Below are 18,400 nucleotides of genomic sequence, written 5' to 3' on the forward strand. Positions count from 1 at the left end.
CACATCTTTGTGACTGTGGGAGGAAACTGGAGCACTTGGTGGAAACCCACACAGACATGGGGAGAATGTGTGCAAACTCCATGGATAATCACCTATGAGTTGAATTGAACCCGGGTTCCTGGGGCTGTAAAACTGCAGTGCTAACCACTGTGCCACCATGCTGCTCCTCTTGTTTTCTCCTCCATGGCAATGTCTCAACCAATGAAAGTTGACTAGCAAACCGATCATTACCCTTTTCTCTTGCTGTCTAAGTAGTTCTGGTCCTTTAAAATTTGACATTCTTGTGTTTTATCCTGATGAGCGCATGTAAAAAGCTTTGGCAACATGTCTTACTTTCCCACAATATTTTATTTTTGCCAACAGAAATGGATATTGTATTCTTATGACCAAGAAATGCTGTTCCCTCATGAACGAGCAAAATGTGACTTCATGGCTGCACCAGTTGTTTCTGAGTCCCTGTAAACGGCATTGATACTGCTGTGTTATAGAATATATACTGAGGATTCGGTATTTTTACTCCATCAGTGACACTGAATTGTTTGTAATTCAAATAGAAATTGCTAAATGGAAATTTTACCCTTCAGGATCTGGTTCCACAAGAGAATATCAAGTTTAGTAACCCATTTGAATGTAATCATTAAGGTTATCTAAACAATTTCTCAGATCTAAGATGGAAAAACATTGTATCAAAAAACGCTGATCAGTCCATTCCTTCCAGCTACCCATGCATAATTTACATTATTATAGACTCTTTCCAATTTATTTAGTGTCCACAGGGATCTGAATAACCTCAGGTAAAGGATAAAATTCTGAAATTTCTTCCTGATCTCCCAAGTTAATCGGCATAACAAGAACCTAGAGAATATTCAATGTTTAGGGCTTACATCTTGTGTCAGTTGCTCTGTTTAATAAATAAATTTGCAATAAACAATGTGACTTACATTATACATATGACAAATAAACACAGAAATATATCAACCTTTTGATTAGGTATATATCCCAAGAATTGGAAGTCAAGAAGTCACATTTTTTTACACTTTTATGAGTTACAGCTGTTAATGGCAAGGGCAGCTTTCATTGCCCAACCTTAATTGCCCCGAAGTTAAATGGCTTCCTTGGTCATTTAAGAATCAACTGTATTGCTATGTCACTGGAGACATGGAGCAAATTGGGTAAGGGCAGCAGATTTCTTCACTAAAAGATATTTGTGAAGCAGATGGGTCTTTACAACACTCAGTAGCAGTTTCACATCAACATTACTGAGACTAGCTTCATATTCCGGACCGATTCTTTGAATTTAATTTCAACCAGCTGCTTCATTGGCATTTGAACCTATGTCCCCACAGCATTAGTCTCAGGGGCTTCAAGTTTTTATTAGTCCAGTGACATGACCAGAACTCCCCCAGCACCCTTTTATTGAGTGAGTTCACAATTCATGTTATCTGTGTCTGCCTGTCTGAAAGGAAGATGGAACAGGAAATTAATCCCAATGAAGTGAATCCACAAAACCATCATTTTTTTTCAAGAACCACATTTAAATTTCTAGCTATGTGGTTCAGTGGGCCTGTTCAAGATTAAAAATAGATAAATACATTATTTAAGTGAAGACAACGTTTTCCTACTTCAGTTTCACAATCCACGATTCATTCCCCAGCGATTTTAAAATTAGACCTAAATTACAGAAGAATGTTAAATGTGCTTCTGGCCTAAAATATGTCAGATTTCAATTAGAGATTTGAACTATCTTCACCAAGAAAAATTCTGAAAGCGTAATGTTGCTGTTCCAGCAGCTGAAAGCCTAGTGAAGAGGTAATCCCAGTCCGTTCAGTAGAATACATCATGTAAATGAGAAAATATTGAATAAAACTTATTTTACAATCTTTAACAAGAGCAGGCACTTACAATTTGTACTTTAAAATGATTTGGCAAGTTGAATTATCAATGTAGCTTGGGAAAGAGTTGCTCAATTTCGATTTGTAACAGAATGAAGATATTAACATGGAATACCTCAGCTGTTCTTATTGAGCTTGACAGACATTCACCACAAATTTCTCTGAATTCCCAAATGCTTAGGACATTCATATGAAACCCCTTTCTCCAATTTTATAATGGAACAGCCTGTGGATCTCACAAGTCCAGAGTGCAGTAGATATTGGGCCATTGAGTAAATTTAAGATGGAGATAGAGATTTTTAACTAGCAATGGGTTGAAGCTTTATGGGGAGAGGGCAGGAAAGGGGAGGTGAGGCTGAGCTGAGATCAGCCATGATTGTAATAAACAGTAGAACAGGATCAAGGGACTGAATTGCCTACTCCTGCTCCTAATTCTTATGTTCTCAATACTATGAAATTGTATAGGTTAATATAAAAGCCTCCGATTTTAATGAAAAAATAAAACTGCTGCTCATTTGCTACCTGAGCTACTCCAGTACTAGCGCATATTGCAGACTGATACATTTTCTGTCATTACAACTGCAAGAGGTCCTCTCCGCTCCTGTACAGAATGCCTGAGATACCACTGCTAGCAATATCACAAATCCCTTCCCCTACTAAAGAATAGATCTATCCATAACAGAAAGCATTACAAAGATATTTTAGCAAGTCCAGGGCAAGCAAAATGTATTTTTTCAAATATTTCATATTAATTCAAATCGAATCATTTCAAATCTTCTAATCATACTTTGCTCACCGCCCCTCTCCCAACAACTTGGTGTACCTCTCATTGCTTCCTTTTTGTACACTTCCTATCCTCCCTCTCTGCTTATTGTTCCCCATGAGTGAAGGATCATGGTGGTTAATGGGATATGTGAGAGGTGGGGGTTTAGGAGTGGGTAGTAAGTAGGGGTAGCAGGCAGATTTGAGTGCAGTGCTCCTTTGTGCAGTAAGTAAAGCAACAAGCAGTGCAGCGAATGGGTTGCAGAATGAGGCTGTGAGTGGGCCAGTGAGTGTCCAGCCAGGGTGACAGTGAGTAGGCTGCTAAACATAGCTGAGCTTTCATCAAGCACCACCCATGGACACAGTATTGAGTTCCAGGTGCACATTGATAACATCATCTTCACTGATTTCCTGTCCCATTGAGGTGGCAGGTGATACACCACTTGCGGATCAATGTATTGAATTCTAAATAAATGAACTGATACATTTCTGTCTACATTTCGGACGGTGAGTTAGATCAAGGCAATCTAATTATAAATTTATCAAAAAGATTGAACAAGAAAGACTTTTGGGTATGCAGGAGAGTGAACTCTCACCTTAATGTTAATAATCAATCACTGGAGACTGACTACAAGTTTTATGATCATTTTACTCAAACGATTGAGAGAGATATTTACTTCAGCTAAGCCAAAGTGAAACTTTGAAGTTGAGTGTCTTAATACCAGAAGCTCCCTTCGTACACACAGAAGAATAGGTGTGTCCATTCTCGGTCATGGGTAAGGCATACTTCATCTTATCCAGGATGTTGAGGTTTCAGTGTCTGGTACTATCTGTTCTCTCTTGTCTGAAGACCTTTCTAGAATATTGATTCTAAATACACAGGTGCCTCCAGATTTCCTGCTGACACCTGCCTCTAGGATGCACAAGTTCATTAATTAAAGCTTGCTTTTCAAGTTATTATGGAAATCTTTATGTGACCCTTGGAATTATAGTCTAAAAATCTAAATTTATTTTAAGAACAAAAAAAATTGTGAGTTTTTCAAGTAATCAATTAGAAATGATTTCTTAGAGTGACCTTGGTTAACTGCAATTTTTGTCTTCCTTTCAGTGAAGCTACCTTGAAACTTATTTGGACATTGATTTTGTGTATCTTCGTCTGAAGCAAATCGGACCTTTGACTCTTCTTTTCGAATGTGTAGTTGCATACATTACTCTGATGTTCCTCCTCATTTACTGTGGTACTGTTATCAGACATTAATAGGAAGCTGTTATTCTCTAATTCTGGTGACTTTGTATCTTCCACACAGCAATGGTAATGTTCATAAAGCAACAGCACATTGTTTTGCTTTCTTAGCATGTCTAACTGCGCACTGCACCAATTAAATTCTGCAGTAGCAAATTATTTTTAATTCCATTTCCTTGAATGGATATACTCATTAGAGGTGCAACTACTAATCAGTATAGACAATTTTAAACTCTCTTTTACTTTGTTAATAGCTTTCGATATTTATAATCAACCTGTTCAGGGATGTTACCTCTGACACACCTCTGGAGCAGTGGGACTTGAGCCCAGGCCTTCTGGCTTAGAGGTAGTGACAGTACCAAAGCACCAAAAGAGCTCTTTTATCTGTAGTTTTTTTTTAATCCATTATGTGCAGCTGTGAAATTCCCTCCATAAATCTCTCTGTCTCTCAGCCTCTCTCTTACTTGAATTTGCTCCTCACAGCCTACTTCTCTGACCAAACTTTTGGTAATCTGTCCTTATAATCTGTTTATGTGGCTCAGTGTTAAACGTTGCTAATGTTCCTATGAAACATCCTGTAAAAATGTTACATATAAAGGTAAGCTGTTGTTATCTGCTAGAAGACCAGATAAACAACGCCAAAGATTTGTTAAAGAATGAGCAACTGAAAAATTCAATAAATTTCCTATATGTATGTACAATTCTCACAGTGTATAACATTCTTGGAGTTTAAAATCTAGAATCTGAAATAAAAACAGAAAATGCTGGAAATATTCACCAGGTCTGACAGCAACCGTGGAGAGAAAAGTAGTTAATATTTCCCATAGTCATAGATTCATACAGCATAAAACAGGACCCTTTCGCTCTCCACGTCTATGCCAATCAACAAACACCAAGCTCCACTCATCTATTTTACCTGTAGTTTGTACATAGCCTATTATGCTTTGGCATTTTAAGTGGTCATCCAGATGCCTCTTGCATGTTAAGGAGTACCTACCTCCATCTTCAAACAGTACATTATATATTATATATATCTCTCATCCTCTGACTAAAATCTTTCTTCTCGGATCTCCTCTAAATCTCTTATTTCTCACCTTAAACTTTTGCCCTCTGGTCTTAGACTGAATTGACTTGATACATTCATGCATTTTCTGTTTTTACTTGACTATAATATTGCTGTGTGTTGCAACTGTAGTACATTGCATTATAGAATGATGGAACTTTTTTTGATTTTGGCAGTGCTGAGTAGATGCACCAAATGGAAGCCATGTGCTTTCTTCCAGAGAAAAAAAAATGGGATTTCAGGCACTTTCCTGTACCATCAGCAGATGATTTAAAATGAGTTTAAAGTAGTGACCTTTCAACCCACTTAATTATTACTTTTTTAGGTATCTTCCCAATTATGTTTGAGGGGGGCCAAAGGAATCATCATCACTAAACAGCACAGCCCAGCAGGAATCTATTCAACTCATCTTGCCTGTGCTGCTTTTTTGAAAGAGCTATTCAATTAAACTCATTCCCCTGTTACTTCTCCCTGGCCCTACAAATGTTCCTTTTCAAGTATTTTCCAATTTTCCCTCTGAAAGTCATTATTGAATCTGCTTCCACCACCCTTAGAGGCATTGCATTACTGATTGTATTAACTTGTTTCAGAAGGTTTCTTAGTATTTTGTGTATGCTTCTTTTGCGAATGAACATAAATCATGCCTTCTGGTTACTGATCCTTCTACCACTGGAAATTGTTTTCCCATACTTACTCTATCGAAACACTGCATCACTTGGAACATGTCTATTAAATCTCCCTTTAACCTTCTTTCCCTTAAGGAGAACATCTTTCATCTGTCCAAGTAACTGAAGAAGTAGACATCTATTGAATCCTTTCCACACCACCTCAAAGACCTTAATTTCCTTTCTAGGACCTACTGCCTTAAATTGACCAGAGTCCTTCTGCTGGAGTTTTATCAGTAACTTACAAAGTTAGCGCTTCAGATTGTTAAGTATGATTTCCTGTCCCACCACCACTGTCACCACTGATCATAGCAGCCTCACAGTCATAAATGGAAGGAGGCATGATCCCCACCTCACTCAAAGGAGGAAGGCCCACCTCAGAATTGCCGGCCAATCTGATATTTAACTGGCTTCTTAAGGACCTCAATATATCTAAGGGTGGACGTGTAGGTGGGTGTAGAGGATGACAGATCAGATGTGGGCAGGAAAATAGTGGGTAGGCCAGACATTTTATATTGAGCCCCTTATCTTCAAATATGCCAAACAAACGGTTGTAAAATGTGATTCCACATGTTACCTTCACAAAGTGAGAAGTAAGAGCCATGCTTATCACCATCTAAACCCTACCTGCTGTCCCCACCAGATTACTAGCATTGCTGAAGCACCGACATAGGGAACAAGCAGTATCTTTGTATAGCAGAAACCTGCTGATTTTTCCCTTGAGAATAATATTAGCGCTCCCACTACTACCATCCTGCCAATGCCATTGCTGTTGGTTCTCAGCCAGTCAGTGCAGACTACTGCTGCCCATGCGAGCAGTGGAACAGTCTGAAACCAGGCAGTCACTGCCTAGAGCTGCCTGAGGATACCCACCAAGGCCATCTGTAGTACCCCCCAGTGAATATCAAGAGTTGCCTACTAATCATGCTTCAGTAGGACAACACTGCCCACTTGTCAAATAAGTGGAGTATAAATGTTGGCTTTCTTCTTGAACTTGTATTCTTGCGAAATATCCTTACAAGTACAAGATGAAAATCTTTGACATACTGCTGTTTTTCAGAATTATAAAATAAGCAATATTATCATCTTACCAAGGTTACACTGTTAGTTACTGTCATTCCCATCTCACTGCTTAATTGACAGCTTATAAATGTGAAACCACCTTCTTCAAAAATATTGGTGAACATTTTCTAGTTTCCTGGGTTGACATGCCCTCTTCGTTGGACCGGTAAAACAGAATTGGCAAGTAATTTAGAATGCAGATAACTAATGTTCCATTGTCAATGTGATGCTCTCAAAAACTAACAAGGATCTCTTCTTTCAGTTTGTTCACAGTATTCCAAAGGCGTTTATGCCATTTTTGGGTTCTATGATAAGAGATCTGTGAACACGCTAACGTCTTTCTGTGGAGCATTACACACATCCTTCATCACTCCAAGCTTCCCCACGGAAGGAGAAGTTCAGTTTGTAATTCAACTGAGGCCACCACTGCAAGGAGCACTCTTAAGCCTTCTTATCCACTATAAATGGGAGAGATTTGTCTACCTGTATGACACAGACAGAGGTAAGCAGTCATTCTCAAAGCATTTTTTTTGTATTTTTCTAAGGTATTCATGCATGGCTGCTTAGAAAGTAATTGTGATTGAAACCAGCAACGACAGGGTTGGGGCAAAAGTGTCAGTAAATCTGCATGCCCAAGGAGCTAATAATTTTGATTCAAAACATGTCATTCAAACAAATTTTACTTCTGTTTGACATTCATGGGTTCCCTGATTTATTGCCCTCGCTAGTTCTAAAACAAATTAAAAACCTGGCTTTTATGAAACCTCAGCAATATTGAAGGAAATAAATTATAATTAGTCTTGAAATAGAGTACTGCAGGAAATGTCTTTGTTTTTTTTTTCAAATTTCAAATTGTTTTATTTGATCAGATTTGATATTTGGGATAACCCAGGAGTTATTTCTGTCAGCAAGAATGCATAGAGATGCTTAGCTGAGAGCATTAGAATGTTCAAATAGCTGAACCCAAGGGATATTATTGGTTGATTGACAGCTCTTACCCTTAGAATTATTCCTCAGTGTTTATTTATAAATGATAAAGATGCATGACATACTTGCAATTTCTGCTATTGACATTTTAAAATCAGAAGTCACACGACACCAGGTTATAGTCCAACAGGTTTATTTGAAATCTACACTTGATGAAAGGGCAATTCTCAGAAAGCTTGTGATTTCAAATAAGCCTGTTGGACTATAACCTGATACCATGTGACTTCTGACTTTGTCCACCCCACTCCAACACTGGCACCTCCACATCATGACATTTTAAAGATTTGACTGATTGACACTTTGATAGAATGGTAGTAAAAGTAGTTCTTTGATATTTGTATTAATGCATTTTGAAGTGTTTTCACATTTGACCTTGTTACTGTGTTCCTACATTGAATCAATACAGTGTGCACATAGCCAAATATTTGAATGGAGAGTATAAGGGGCTGTGGCTGGGAAAGGGGGGTTTGGGGGAATGATGAATGATTGGAATGGAGGGCACAAGAGACCATGGTGGGTATATGGAGATGGCCTGGGGGGTTTGTGGGTGATGTGTGAGGGCTGAAGGGCTATTTTCTATTTTGTCGCTTTCGTTACCTTTTGGGACTTCATCCCATAAAGTCCTACGTCTGTAGGTTGGGCTGAGTCAGGAAATTTCCCAAATCCTTTGACTCTCCCTCATAGTTGAAAATCAAGTCCAACATCATCAATGACCTTAATGATGATGGGGAGTAGGTTGGATTTGATACCACTTCAAGACTGCTTTGTAGGCATAAACATCTTTGTCCTTGATTCATGAGCATACTCAGCTTTTAAAGTGATACAGCTCTTAAAACAATAATAAAACATTTTTTTCCTCCGCAAAAGAAACCAGTACAAAATGTGAAAATACGCACATATTAGGTAATTGCAAAGCTATTTGCATAGAAACAAGAATTACAAATGTATGTATTTAGGAGACTGAGTTTTTCTAATGTGTTGGTTGTTTGACAATTCTTCTGGAGATTTAAACTTCCCACTTTGTTGTTCTCTACTTTTCAGATGTAGATCTCTTGCTTGTTGTTAGAGCTTAGTTGGCTATTGTCAGGATAATCTTCCACAACTTTATTATCCAAGTGCTTTTTGTATGTGTTCCATTCACATTAGCCAAGACCTCTGGAGGTATCCTTTGTCACCCACAACTTAGTTCTGTAGATAACGTGGATGGGAAACATTGATGGAACCTCGGGGTTGCACAGAATGTAAGCACAGTGACACCTCCCTGGATAGCAGGTACACATTTTGCCACGCTCAGAACTTGGGCAAGATTTCCCAATTTGCTACAGTTCCCAATGAGATATCCAAATCATAATCTCCTTGGTGAAGAATGATAAACTGATTTGTTTGACTGCTTCCTTGTGAGTTGTTCACAAGGTTGATTTCAAAACATATCACTTCTCTTGTGGATGCATTTCTCCCAGATCCAAATGAATGCATGTTGTAACCAGGTTTTCTCAAGTTAACAGAGTTAGTTTATTAATTACTAACCACAAGAAGACTTAGTAATGCAACACACATGCATACAAATTAGAAATAAGAGGTGAAGCCAAAAGGATAAAAGTTTAAAAAGAAAACAAATAAGTCTCTAAAGTACTTGCGAGGAGTGGATAGTTAGAAGTTAGTAACTGTTGCAATGATGGTGTAAGCAGGTATAATCTGTTCTTGTTTTGTAAAATTGTACCTGTGAACATATTCCAGAGGGCTGGGATGTTCAGATTATTGATCACATTACTAATGGATGTGAAATTGATTCCTGATTGTCAAGGTCAAGAAAGCTGATCCTACTGGTTATTCCGGCCCCTGCTGATTTCTTCCCCACCTGCTGTCTTCTACCCACTGTTCACTTCTCACCAGTTACTCCCTAACTGCAGCCGCCTACCCCTGAAGGGTTTTGGGAACTTATGTCAGAACTCAGACCTGCCAGAGGGAAACAGAATGTTTCCTTCTATCTAATTAATTTCCCTCACCTACCATTCTATAAACCTCTGGTGAGCCTGGATCATTCAGCCACTGTGTCTGCCACTGTGCTCACACAAGTCTCAGCTGCACTTCCACTGTTGCTGCCAGAGTGCTGCATCCTATTGTAGTCTTCAGTTACATGTCTGGAATGAGGTTTCTTTCAAAGCAAATCTGTGTTCTTTTGCACTGTATAACTTGCAAAGATCTTGAAATGCAACAGCTTTGCCTTGGGAGCAACAGACCTCATTTCCCACATGGTTTGCTTGCTATCTGTATCTTGATTCTGTACCAGTGCTGGTAACTGCACCAAATGCCTGCAGATGTTGTTGTCCAGCTACAATGGCTTCATAGTTTCTGCCGCCTTTTATCAGTGAGGTGATGCCACATTCCTTTCCCTTCAAGGGGATTTAAAAAGATGTTCTAGGTGTTGAAACGAGAACCAGAACCATTATCTGCTCAGGCAGCTTTGTCTTTAAGAAACAATATCCTTTACCCTTGTCCTTGGAGTCCTCAAAGCTGCAGGTCAGGCAGTATCATCCTGACCCTTGGCTCATCTGCAGTTTTAACAACAACTTATATGCTGAGTCTAAAACTGAACTCCAGAGTGGATGCGGGTGGTCACCATTGTGAAATGTTGCCATCATTCACTCTAAAGATTAGGCTTGTCTTAAACTTGCATGCATTTTTGCAGCACAGCCTATATCAGCTGCTTGGTCCCTTGCCCATAGTTGTAAGATGCTGATAAATAAAACATCAAAGAGGATCACAAATGAGTATTTTAACTAAGGAAGAATATAGGAGACAACTGGATACATCTTATAGTAAACTAAGATACCAGTGATTGAATCCTTGGGAGCATTCCTGTGAGTAAGTTCTCAACAATAGAGTTAAGGACAAAACAAAATTGTCATTTGACATAATTTTAAAGGAAAAAAGGTTGTTTCCATTGTCCTACAAGACCATATGGCTGCTGTCTTATTACAGAGAGAAGATTGGTGGTGGTTTTACCTGAGGGTCTAAAGGGAAGGGGTTGAGAAGGAGAATCCTTCATGGTAACCTCAGTGAAGGAAATAGTTGAACTCTCACAGTTGGAATCACTGTGTACTGCAATCCCACTGGCCAGCCAAATGAACAAACCAATCTGTAGAAATTGCACTAACCTGGCAGGGTCACATCATCTGTCCATTATATGCCTTCTTTGGGTGGAAGACTCAACAGCCTGAATATACCACCTCAATCAACAACAGCATGTGGAAAAAGTCTTTTACAAAATGAGGAATTAAGATCTGGAAAGTGCTGCTTGACACTGTAGTTGAGGCAGATTCAAAAAGGAATTGGATAAGAACTTGAACAGAAAAACATTGTAGAGTTAAGAGGGTGTTGTGGGATGAGATGAGTTGCTCATTATAGACAGCCTGCATGGACACGACAGGTTAAATGTCCTTTTTTCTGCTATAATCATTCAATTATTCTATGGTATTCAATTTCATTCACTTTAATGGAATTGGATACCAGCAGAGCTTTTGGTGGAGAGATTCAATATTTTCTTTAAAGCTAGATTTCTACCACTTACAGTTCATATTAAATTTAGGAATTTAGATCAGAGTGGTGCTGGAAAAGCACAGCAGGTCAGGCAGCATCTGAGGAGCAGGAAAGTTGACATTTCAGGCAAAAACCCTTCATCAGCAATAGAGGAAGGAACCCTCCAGGGTGGAGAGATAAAAAAATAGGAATGTTTGTTGAATGCCTAATGTGGTAGGAAAAATAATTATCGCAAAGGATAAATATGACATAATTCTGGAAATCATACAAGCATCTCCAGGATTAGATTTCTTAATGCAGGAAAATCAATTCAAAAAAATTGCTGGGAACTGTGAAATGAGAGTTTCAAGGCTTAGAAGGCAGAAAGCAAGATGATGCATAAACAGAATGAATTAACTGCTTGGGAACTTTGATAAATACAATGATAGATTGTGAATTTGATTGGATTACAAATATTTTAATCATGCTGACTAAAAGGGAACTTTGAATTTGTGAGGAGATATCCTGCATGTGACATAATCCTGGCCTTGCACACTGGGCCATCTATGGCCCATTCTTTGCTTGTTATTCCCAGTCTCTACTGGTTCCTCCTTCATGGACGGGTTGGACCATGTTTCCATGCTGTACATCTCTATGATCTGCTGTCTACTCCCCACTGCTCGCTTCTCACCATTTACTTCCTGACTTCAGCCACCTACTCCTCGCCACCTACTCCTCACCACCCACTCTGCCAATTTCTCATGCTCTCCTTAGCTATCGTTCATTCGCATTTCTAGTCCCTCCTGCTTCTAGCTACCCACTTACACCATGCAATCCCTACCATATACTCTGCCACTTCTTCTTACTCCCTTGGAAGCCACACCACTCTCTTTGTACTCCCTCTATTATTTTGCTGTGCACTCCCTGTTATCAGCTTTATCACTTACTCTGATTTCTGCTCCCTTCTGGTATTTTTGCTGCTCCCTACACCATTTCCAAACAGCTGCCCACTTCCTGTTCTGCTCTCTTGTGCTCACTTCACCGACTCAATCTACCACACATTCCACTCCCACAGGGTTGTCTGCTTTGCCATTCCATTCAATTTCACTCACTCCAGCCCTCTGCTGTCTTTACCTCTCCCTTTCACTGTCCACACCTCAGTCCCTAACATCTGCACTCCCACTCCCTTTGCTACTTATTCCTGCCATTATTCAAGTGGGATGGAGCAATAGGAAAGCAGCAGCAGGTAGTGAACAGCATTGGTGGAATACAAGGAAGATGAAAGAAGGAGGAAGCCCAAAGGTGCAACGAAGACAGTGGTGGAATGCAAAAGGAGAGCTGGAAAATGAGAGAGAGCACCGAAGAGAGTCAGGAAAGGAATGGAACAGCAAGCAGAGCGATCTAACTGGGAGAAATGATGTGTTGGCAGCAGGCAACCAATGTGCGAAAAGGATGATGGGGCAGGAAGGAATGATGAAAGGACTGGATGGTTAGACAGAGTGAGAAACATTTTGGTACTTCCATCCTGTCTTTGTTTGATCTGGACCAAACTGTTTTACTGTACGCAGCTGTCTGGCACTTCTCTAGTAATGACGCCACAGACACTGCAACTGTGCACAGGCGTTTGCACCTTCTTTAGTTGTGGTATCAGTGTGTGCATTTCAAAAATCACAGTTACAGGAAAGAAATTATTAGGTGAGAATAAAATGAATTTTCTTTCAATTGGAATGACATGATAATATTCAAGTGGGCTTTGCCATGGAGGTGGCCTGACATGATTAAAATTGAGAAGTCGGGAAATGACATTTAAGATTTGCTAATGATGTCAGCCTGGAGTGTACAGACATTTAGGAAATATTGCAGGAGTGCGAGTGTCTCAGACTGGATAGAGAGGTGATCTTTACATTGTAAAAAATGTTTAAAAGTACGATATTTTGAAATTAAAATGAGAGGAGAAGAAGAAAGAGACAAAGACTAGAAGGACCTTGGTCATTCCTGAAACACTGAATCGCTATATAAAGGGATATACATTGCTCAGTGACTGATTCAAATGAATTATACAACAAGATTTCATATTTTAAGTCCTCACTGTAACAAAATAATTAAAATCAGTGTTGAATAGACCCCAATTAGAGAGTTGGCAATTAATAAACTTTGCTATAGCAAAACTAAACAACTTCTTAACACAACCAAAAACCCATTCCATATTCATACATGCATTGCACTCTTTGCCAAATTATGGTCGTGCAATTAAAGTCCAAAGCTCTTCCTAACATTGATAGGATCTCTTCTCCCTAATTGACCAGGGTGAATCATTCAGTTTCTTTTAAACAAAGTATACTTCATTCAATCCTTTGAACATCCTCTGGCGATTCAGTGGTTTCTAACCATCAACATCCTTGAGGTTGCCATTGACCAGAAACTGATCTGGAATAGCCTCATAAATATAATGGCTACAAACGCAGGTCAGAGGAATCCTGTGACAAATAACTCATCTCCTGACTCCCCAAAGCCTGACAACCATCTACAAGGCACACGTTCAGGAATGTGATTGAATTCTCCACACGTGCCTGGATGAGTGCAGCTCCAATAACACCCAAGAAGCTTGATGCCATCCAGGACAAAGCAGCTGACTTGATTAGTACTATATCCACAAATTTTCACTCCCTGCACCATTTTGCTCAGTAGCAGCAGTGAGTGCCATCTACAAGATGTGCAGCAGAAATTCACCAACGCTCCTCAGAAAGCACCTTCTAAACCCACAAGAACAATCATCCAGAAAGACAAGGGCAGCAGATACATGGGATATTACTTGCAAGTTCCCTTCTAAGCCACACACCATACTAACTTGAAAATATATCAAAGTTAGAAGTCACATGACACCAGGTGACCTGGCGAAAGAGCAGCGCTCTGAAAGCTTGTGATTTCATATAAACTGTTGGGCTATAACCTGGTGTCGTGTGACCTCTGACTTTGTCCACGCCAATCCAGTACTGGCACCTCCACATTGTGGAAATATATCACCATTCCTTCGGTGTTGTTGGTTCAAAATTGTCAAACTTCCTCCCCAACAACATTGTGGATTTACCTATTCTAAATGGACTGTAGTAGCTCAAGAAGGCAGCTCACCACTACCTTCTGAAGCAAATTTGGGATGGGAAATTAATGCTGACCCAGCCTGCAATGCCCACATTCCATTAATTGTTTTTTTAAAAAGACTCTCCACGGTCAATGACACCACCTCGTCTTCACTAACTGTCCACTTGCCACAACTGGCAGCCTGAGAAAGTGTAAGCATGTGCACTGCAAGGCTAGTTGTATTTTTCCTTTTTGTTCAAAAATTAAAACTAAAATCTGGCCTTCAAGTTGGTTTAGACCTGGCACCTCTCGTGGTGACCAAGTCACATGAGTCTGTGGCTGGGTAGAATTCAATTCATTTTCATATTCTAGGTATTTGTTTGACCATAAGTCATAACAAGGTACATTCTTCTTAAATGTATAGGAAAAGGTAGATAAGGCAATAAAAAGACAAGCAGATTTTGTCTCTTGAAATTGAGAATGCAGAAGCTTCAAGCTAAACTTAAACTCTACTAGCGTCTAGCTAAGTTGCAAATGGAGTGGATTTGGAATACCACTGTAGGAAGAATTATAAAATTATCAAAAGGTAGTCCTTGAGCCTCATTTTATATATGTAATGGTCATTTGTCATCCTCCAAAGACATCTTTTTCTATCATGTAATGTCCAGAGACAGGAAGAAATCCTGAATTGTTTGTTTTTAAGAAACTAGATTATCCTGCTTTTTAAATGAAAAATTAAAATGATAAATGATTGCTTTCAAATGACTACTATTGAAAATAGAATGGGCAAGGTAGCTGCTTCAGAAATTTCCAGTAATGGCCAGGGAAAAAGCAAATCCAGCCTCTCTCTGGAATGTCCCTCTTCTATTTGACTCAATATTCCAGGCAAGCACATAAAGGAACCCCAAATGTTTTGATTAGCAAACAAAATCCCAGCAGACTCACTATGTTTGACTTGTTGTGAACAATTCCACCATTATTCAGTACAAAATATAATGGTTTTGATGAAGCAAGATCGCATTCACCGACAAAAACAGAAATTGCTGGAAAAGCTCAGCAGGTCTAGCAGCATCCTTGAAGACAAATCAGAAGACATTCCGAGTCATGTGACCCTTTCTCAGAACTCATGATCGGAACAAATGCAATAGAGACTGAGGAACCTGGAGAACGGAATAGAGTCTTTACAGGAATGGGATGCATGGGTGTATAGTCCAGGTAGCGGACCTCAGTGGGTTTATAGTGGATTTTGGTGGCCAGTCTATCTCCAGAAATGGAAACAGATGTTGAGGAGGCGGGGGGGTGGGGGGGAGGAATCAAAGATGGACCAAGTGAACGTGAGAATTGGGTGTAAAATGGAAGTGAAATCAATAAATGTTTCCGATCCTGGACAAGAGAGTGAGGCAGCACCAATGATATCATCGATATATTGGAGAAAGAGTTATGGGTGGGGACCGGAGTAGGACTGGAACAGGATTGGAACAAGGAATGTTCCACGTGCCCCATGGAAAGACAGGCATAACAGGGGCTCATGCGAGTATGCATGGCCCCCTCTCTGACCTGAAGAAATGAGAGGAGTTAAAAGAAACGTTGTTGAGGGTGAGGACAGGTTTGACCAAGCAGGTGGCGTTGGATGGAGACAGTTCAGGCCTTTGTTCCAGGGAGAAGTGGAGATCATTCTGGTGGAGATGGATGTGCAAAAGGGATTGCACACCTATGGTAAAGAGGAGGTGGCTGCAGCCTGCAAACTGGAAAATCTGTAACTTGCGTAAGGCATTGGAGGAATTACTGATGTAAGTGGGCAGGAGCCAGGGAAGAAAAGACCGAGTCAAGGCAGGAAGACATGTGTTCAGTGGGGCAGGAACAGGCTGAAACAATGCCCAGACAGTCCTGTTTTTGAATTTTGGGAAGGAGATAGAAGCGAGCTATGCGGGGCTGGGAGACTATCAACTTGAAGACAGTGGTGGGGGAGATCACCAAATGGAATGAAGTTCTTGACTGTAGTAGACAAATGGCTTGATGTTCCAACATGGGCCATAGTCCACAGAGAGATCAGAGGAAGTATCTGAGAGCTGGTGCTCAGCCTCTGCAATGTAGAGGTCAGTCTGCCAGACTACTTACAACACCACCCTTCTTGGCAGACTTAACAAGAAAGTCACTGTTGAATCTGAGAGCATAGAGTGTAGTCAGTTCCCTGGAGGATAGGTTGGAATGAGTAAGAGCAGCAGAGAAGTTGAAGTAACCAATGTCACGTCGACAATTCTGAATGAAAAGATTGAGTGCAAGTGAAAGGCTGGAGGGAAGGGTCCACATGGAGGGAGAATGTTGGAGGTGGGTGAAGGGGTCTGTGGGAGGGGGAGAGGACTTTTGCCCAAAGAAATGAGCACAGGGGTGAAGGCGACGGAAGAAGAGTTCAACATCATGTTGTGCCTGAAATTGATTAAGGTGGGGATGCATAGGGATAAAATGGAGACTTTTGCTGAATATAGAATGTTCGGTATTGGAGAAAGGAAGGTCAGAAAGGATAGTGAATACATGACAGGAGGTGCACTTAGGGGAGGAGATGGAGTCAGAGGGAAAAGGAGGGGCAGAAGGTTCTTGAGGGTATCTCTAAGCTATTGCATCTTGTGTGCCTTGGATGGAGTGGTACAGCCTTGGGTTAGCGTGATGCGATGCTTTTGGAAAGAGGTTTGAGAGTGTGCATATGATGATGCATGGCACTGAGTGTGGATCTCAGGATGTGGCAAGAGCAACTGTCTGTGGAATGTTGAACAAAACAGAGATACATATGATCCTGGTTGGATTCAAAGCACGAAGGATGAACCCTGAGTTGGAATCCACGTGAGGTAAGTGGCAGTCACTGAGGAATGTGATGTGGCTGTGGAAACGAAGTTTAGCAAATACCTGGTCAACAGACGGTGAAGTTAGTGGTTGGCGGGGGAAGAAGAAAGATTGGAATGAAAGTCCTGTCAGGGAGAGGAGCAGAGTTTCTTCGAGGTGGCCATGTCTAGTCGAGAAGTGGCAGTGAGCTAAATGCTAAATAAAAACCAAAAGAACTGCATATGCTGTAAATCAGAAACAAAATAGAAATTGCTGGGAAAAAAACTCAGCAGGTCTGGCAGCATCTATGGAGAGAAATCAGAGTTAACGTTTCAGGTTCAAGTGACCCTTCCTCAGAACTAAGATCACATTCATCTTGTTAACTGAGTGTTTTAACCTAAAATCACAGTCTTGTGACTGAAACTTCTTACTTTCAAATAGCTTTAATTATACAGCTTTGACTCCTTTAAAAATCACACAACACCTTGTTATAGTCCAACAGGTTTATTTGAAGCAGTAGCTTTTGGAGTGCTGCTCCTTCATCAGGTGGTTGTAGACTCCTTTAGTCAGTCTGCAAGTAACATCAGAAGTAAACTTGCCATAAGTCACGGCCAGTACTTGCTTAATCGTAATCTCACTCAAAAGTCTGCTTCTCGAAAAAATGCTGAGTTTCGCCTGCAAAGTGAATTACCAGTTTATAACTGCTGCACCTCCACCTGCAGTGTCACTGCCTCTGAACTCCTGTGTGCACAGCCAGCTGAAAGGGCTTTTTCTAAATATTGTGTTATTGGATTCTCCAATTCATTTGGGTTAATGCCAGTACTTTCATTTCAAGTAAGCTGTAAATTGTAACTTCTCCCCCTCCATTACTCTTTGTTTCTTCCTTGAATGTGTGTATGTGTGAATTTGTGTTGTGAACAATTTCCCTGGGTTTTGAAAGCGTCAATAAAGCATCCTTTATTTTAACTTCAAAGGATTTTTTGTGGGCCATTTTCAAACTGGACTTCACAGAGATGGCTTGGGGAAACATATCATTGTCCATTTTTAAAAGAGAGAAGAAAATAGTAGAATAGATTACAAACCACCTCCATTACGCAGAGAAAGACAGTAAAAATGATTCAATTCAACTCTCCCTTTCATCAATTGCAATGAGAATGATGAATTCCCAATCAGTTGTCCTGGCAGCGCCATCACGTAATTTCAGGAAGGAGTAGCATGGGGTGTGGATGGAGGCTGATCAACATAATTGTAGAGTCATAGAGTTATACAGGACAGAAACAGACCCTTCGGTCCAACTTGTCTGTGCTGATCA

At 40.2% G+C, this 18,400-nt stretch overlaps 1 protein-coding gene across 2 annotated transcripts in view; it reads left to right on the forward strand.

Annotated features, from left to right (window-relative positions):
• LOC132820158 (glutamate receptor 3-like) overlaps positions 1-18,400 on the forward strand; it is a 335,515-nt gene that overhangs the window by 50,629 nt on the left and 266,486 nt on the right. For both annotated transcript variants that reach the window (XM_060832109.1, XM_060832108.1), the window contains exon 3: positions 6,950-7,189. In XM_060832109.1, coding sequence (XP_060688092.1) covers positions 6,950-7,189 — 240 coding nt within the window. The remainder of the gene's footprint in view (positions 1-6,949; positions 7,190-18,400) is intronic.

The sequence above is a fragment of the Hemiscyllium ocellatum genome, chromosome 11 (assembly GCF_020745735.1).
Source record: "Hemiscyllium ocellatum isolate sHemOce1 chromosome 11, sHemOce1.pat.X.cur, whole genome shotgun sequence".
Lineage (NCBI taxonomy): Eukaryota > Metazoa > Chordata > Chondrichthyes > Orectolobiformes > Hemiscylliidae > Hemiscyllium > Hemiscyllium ocellatum.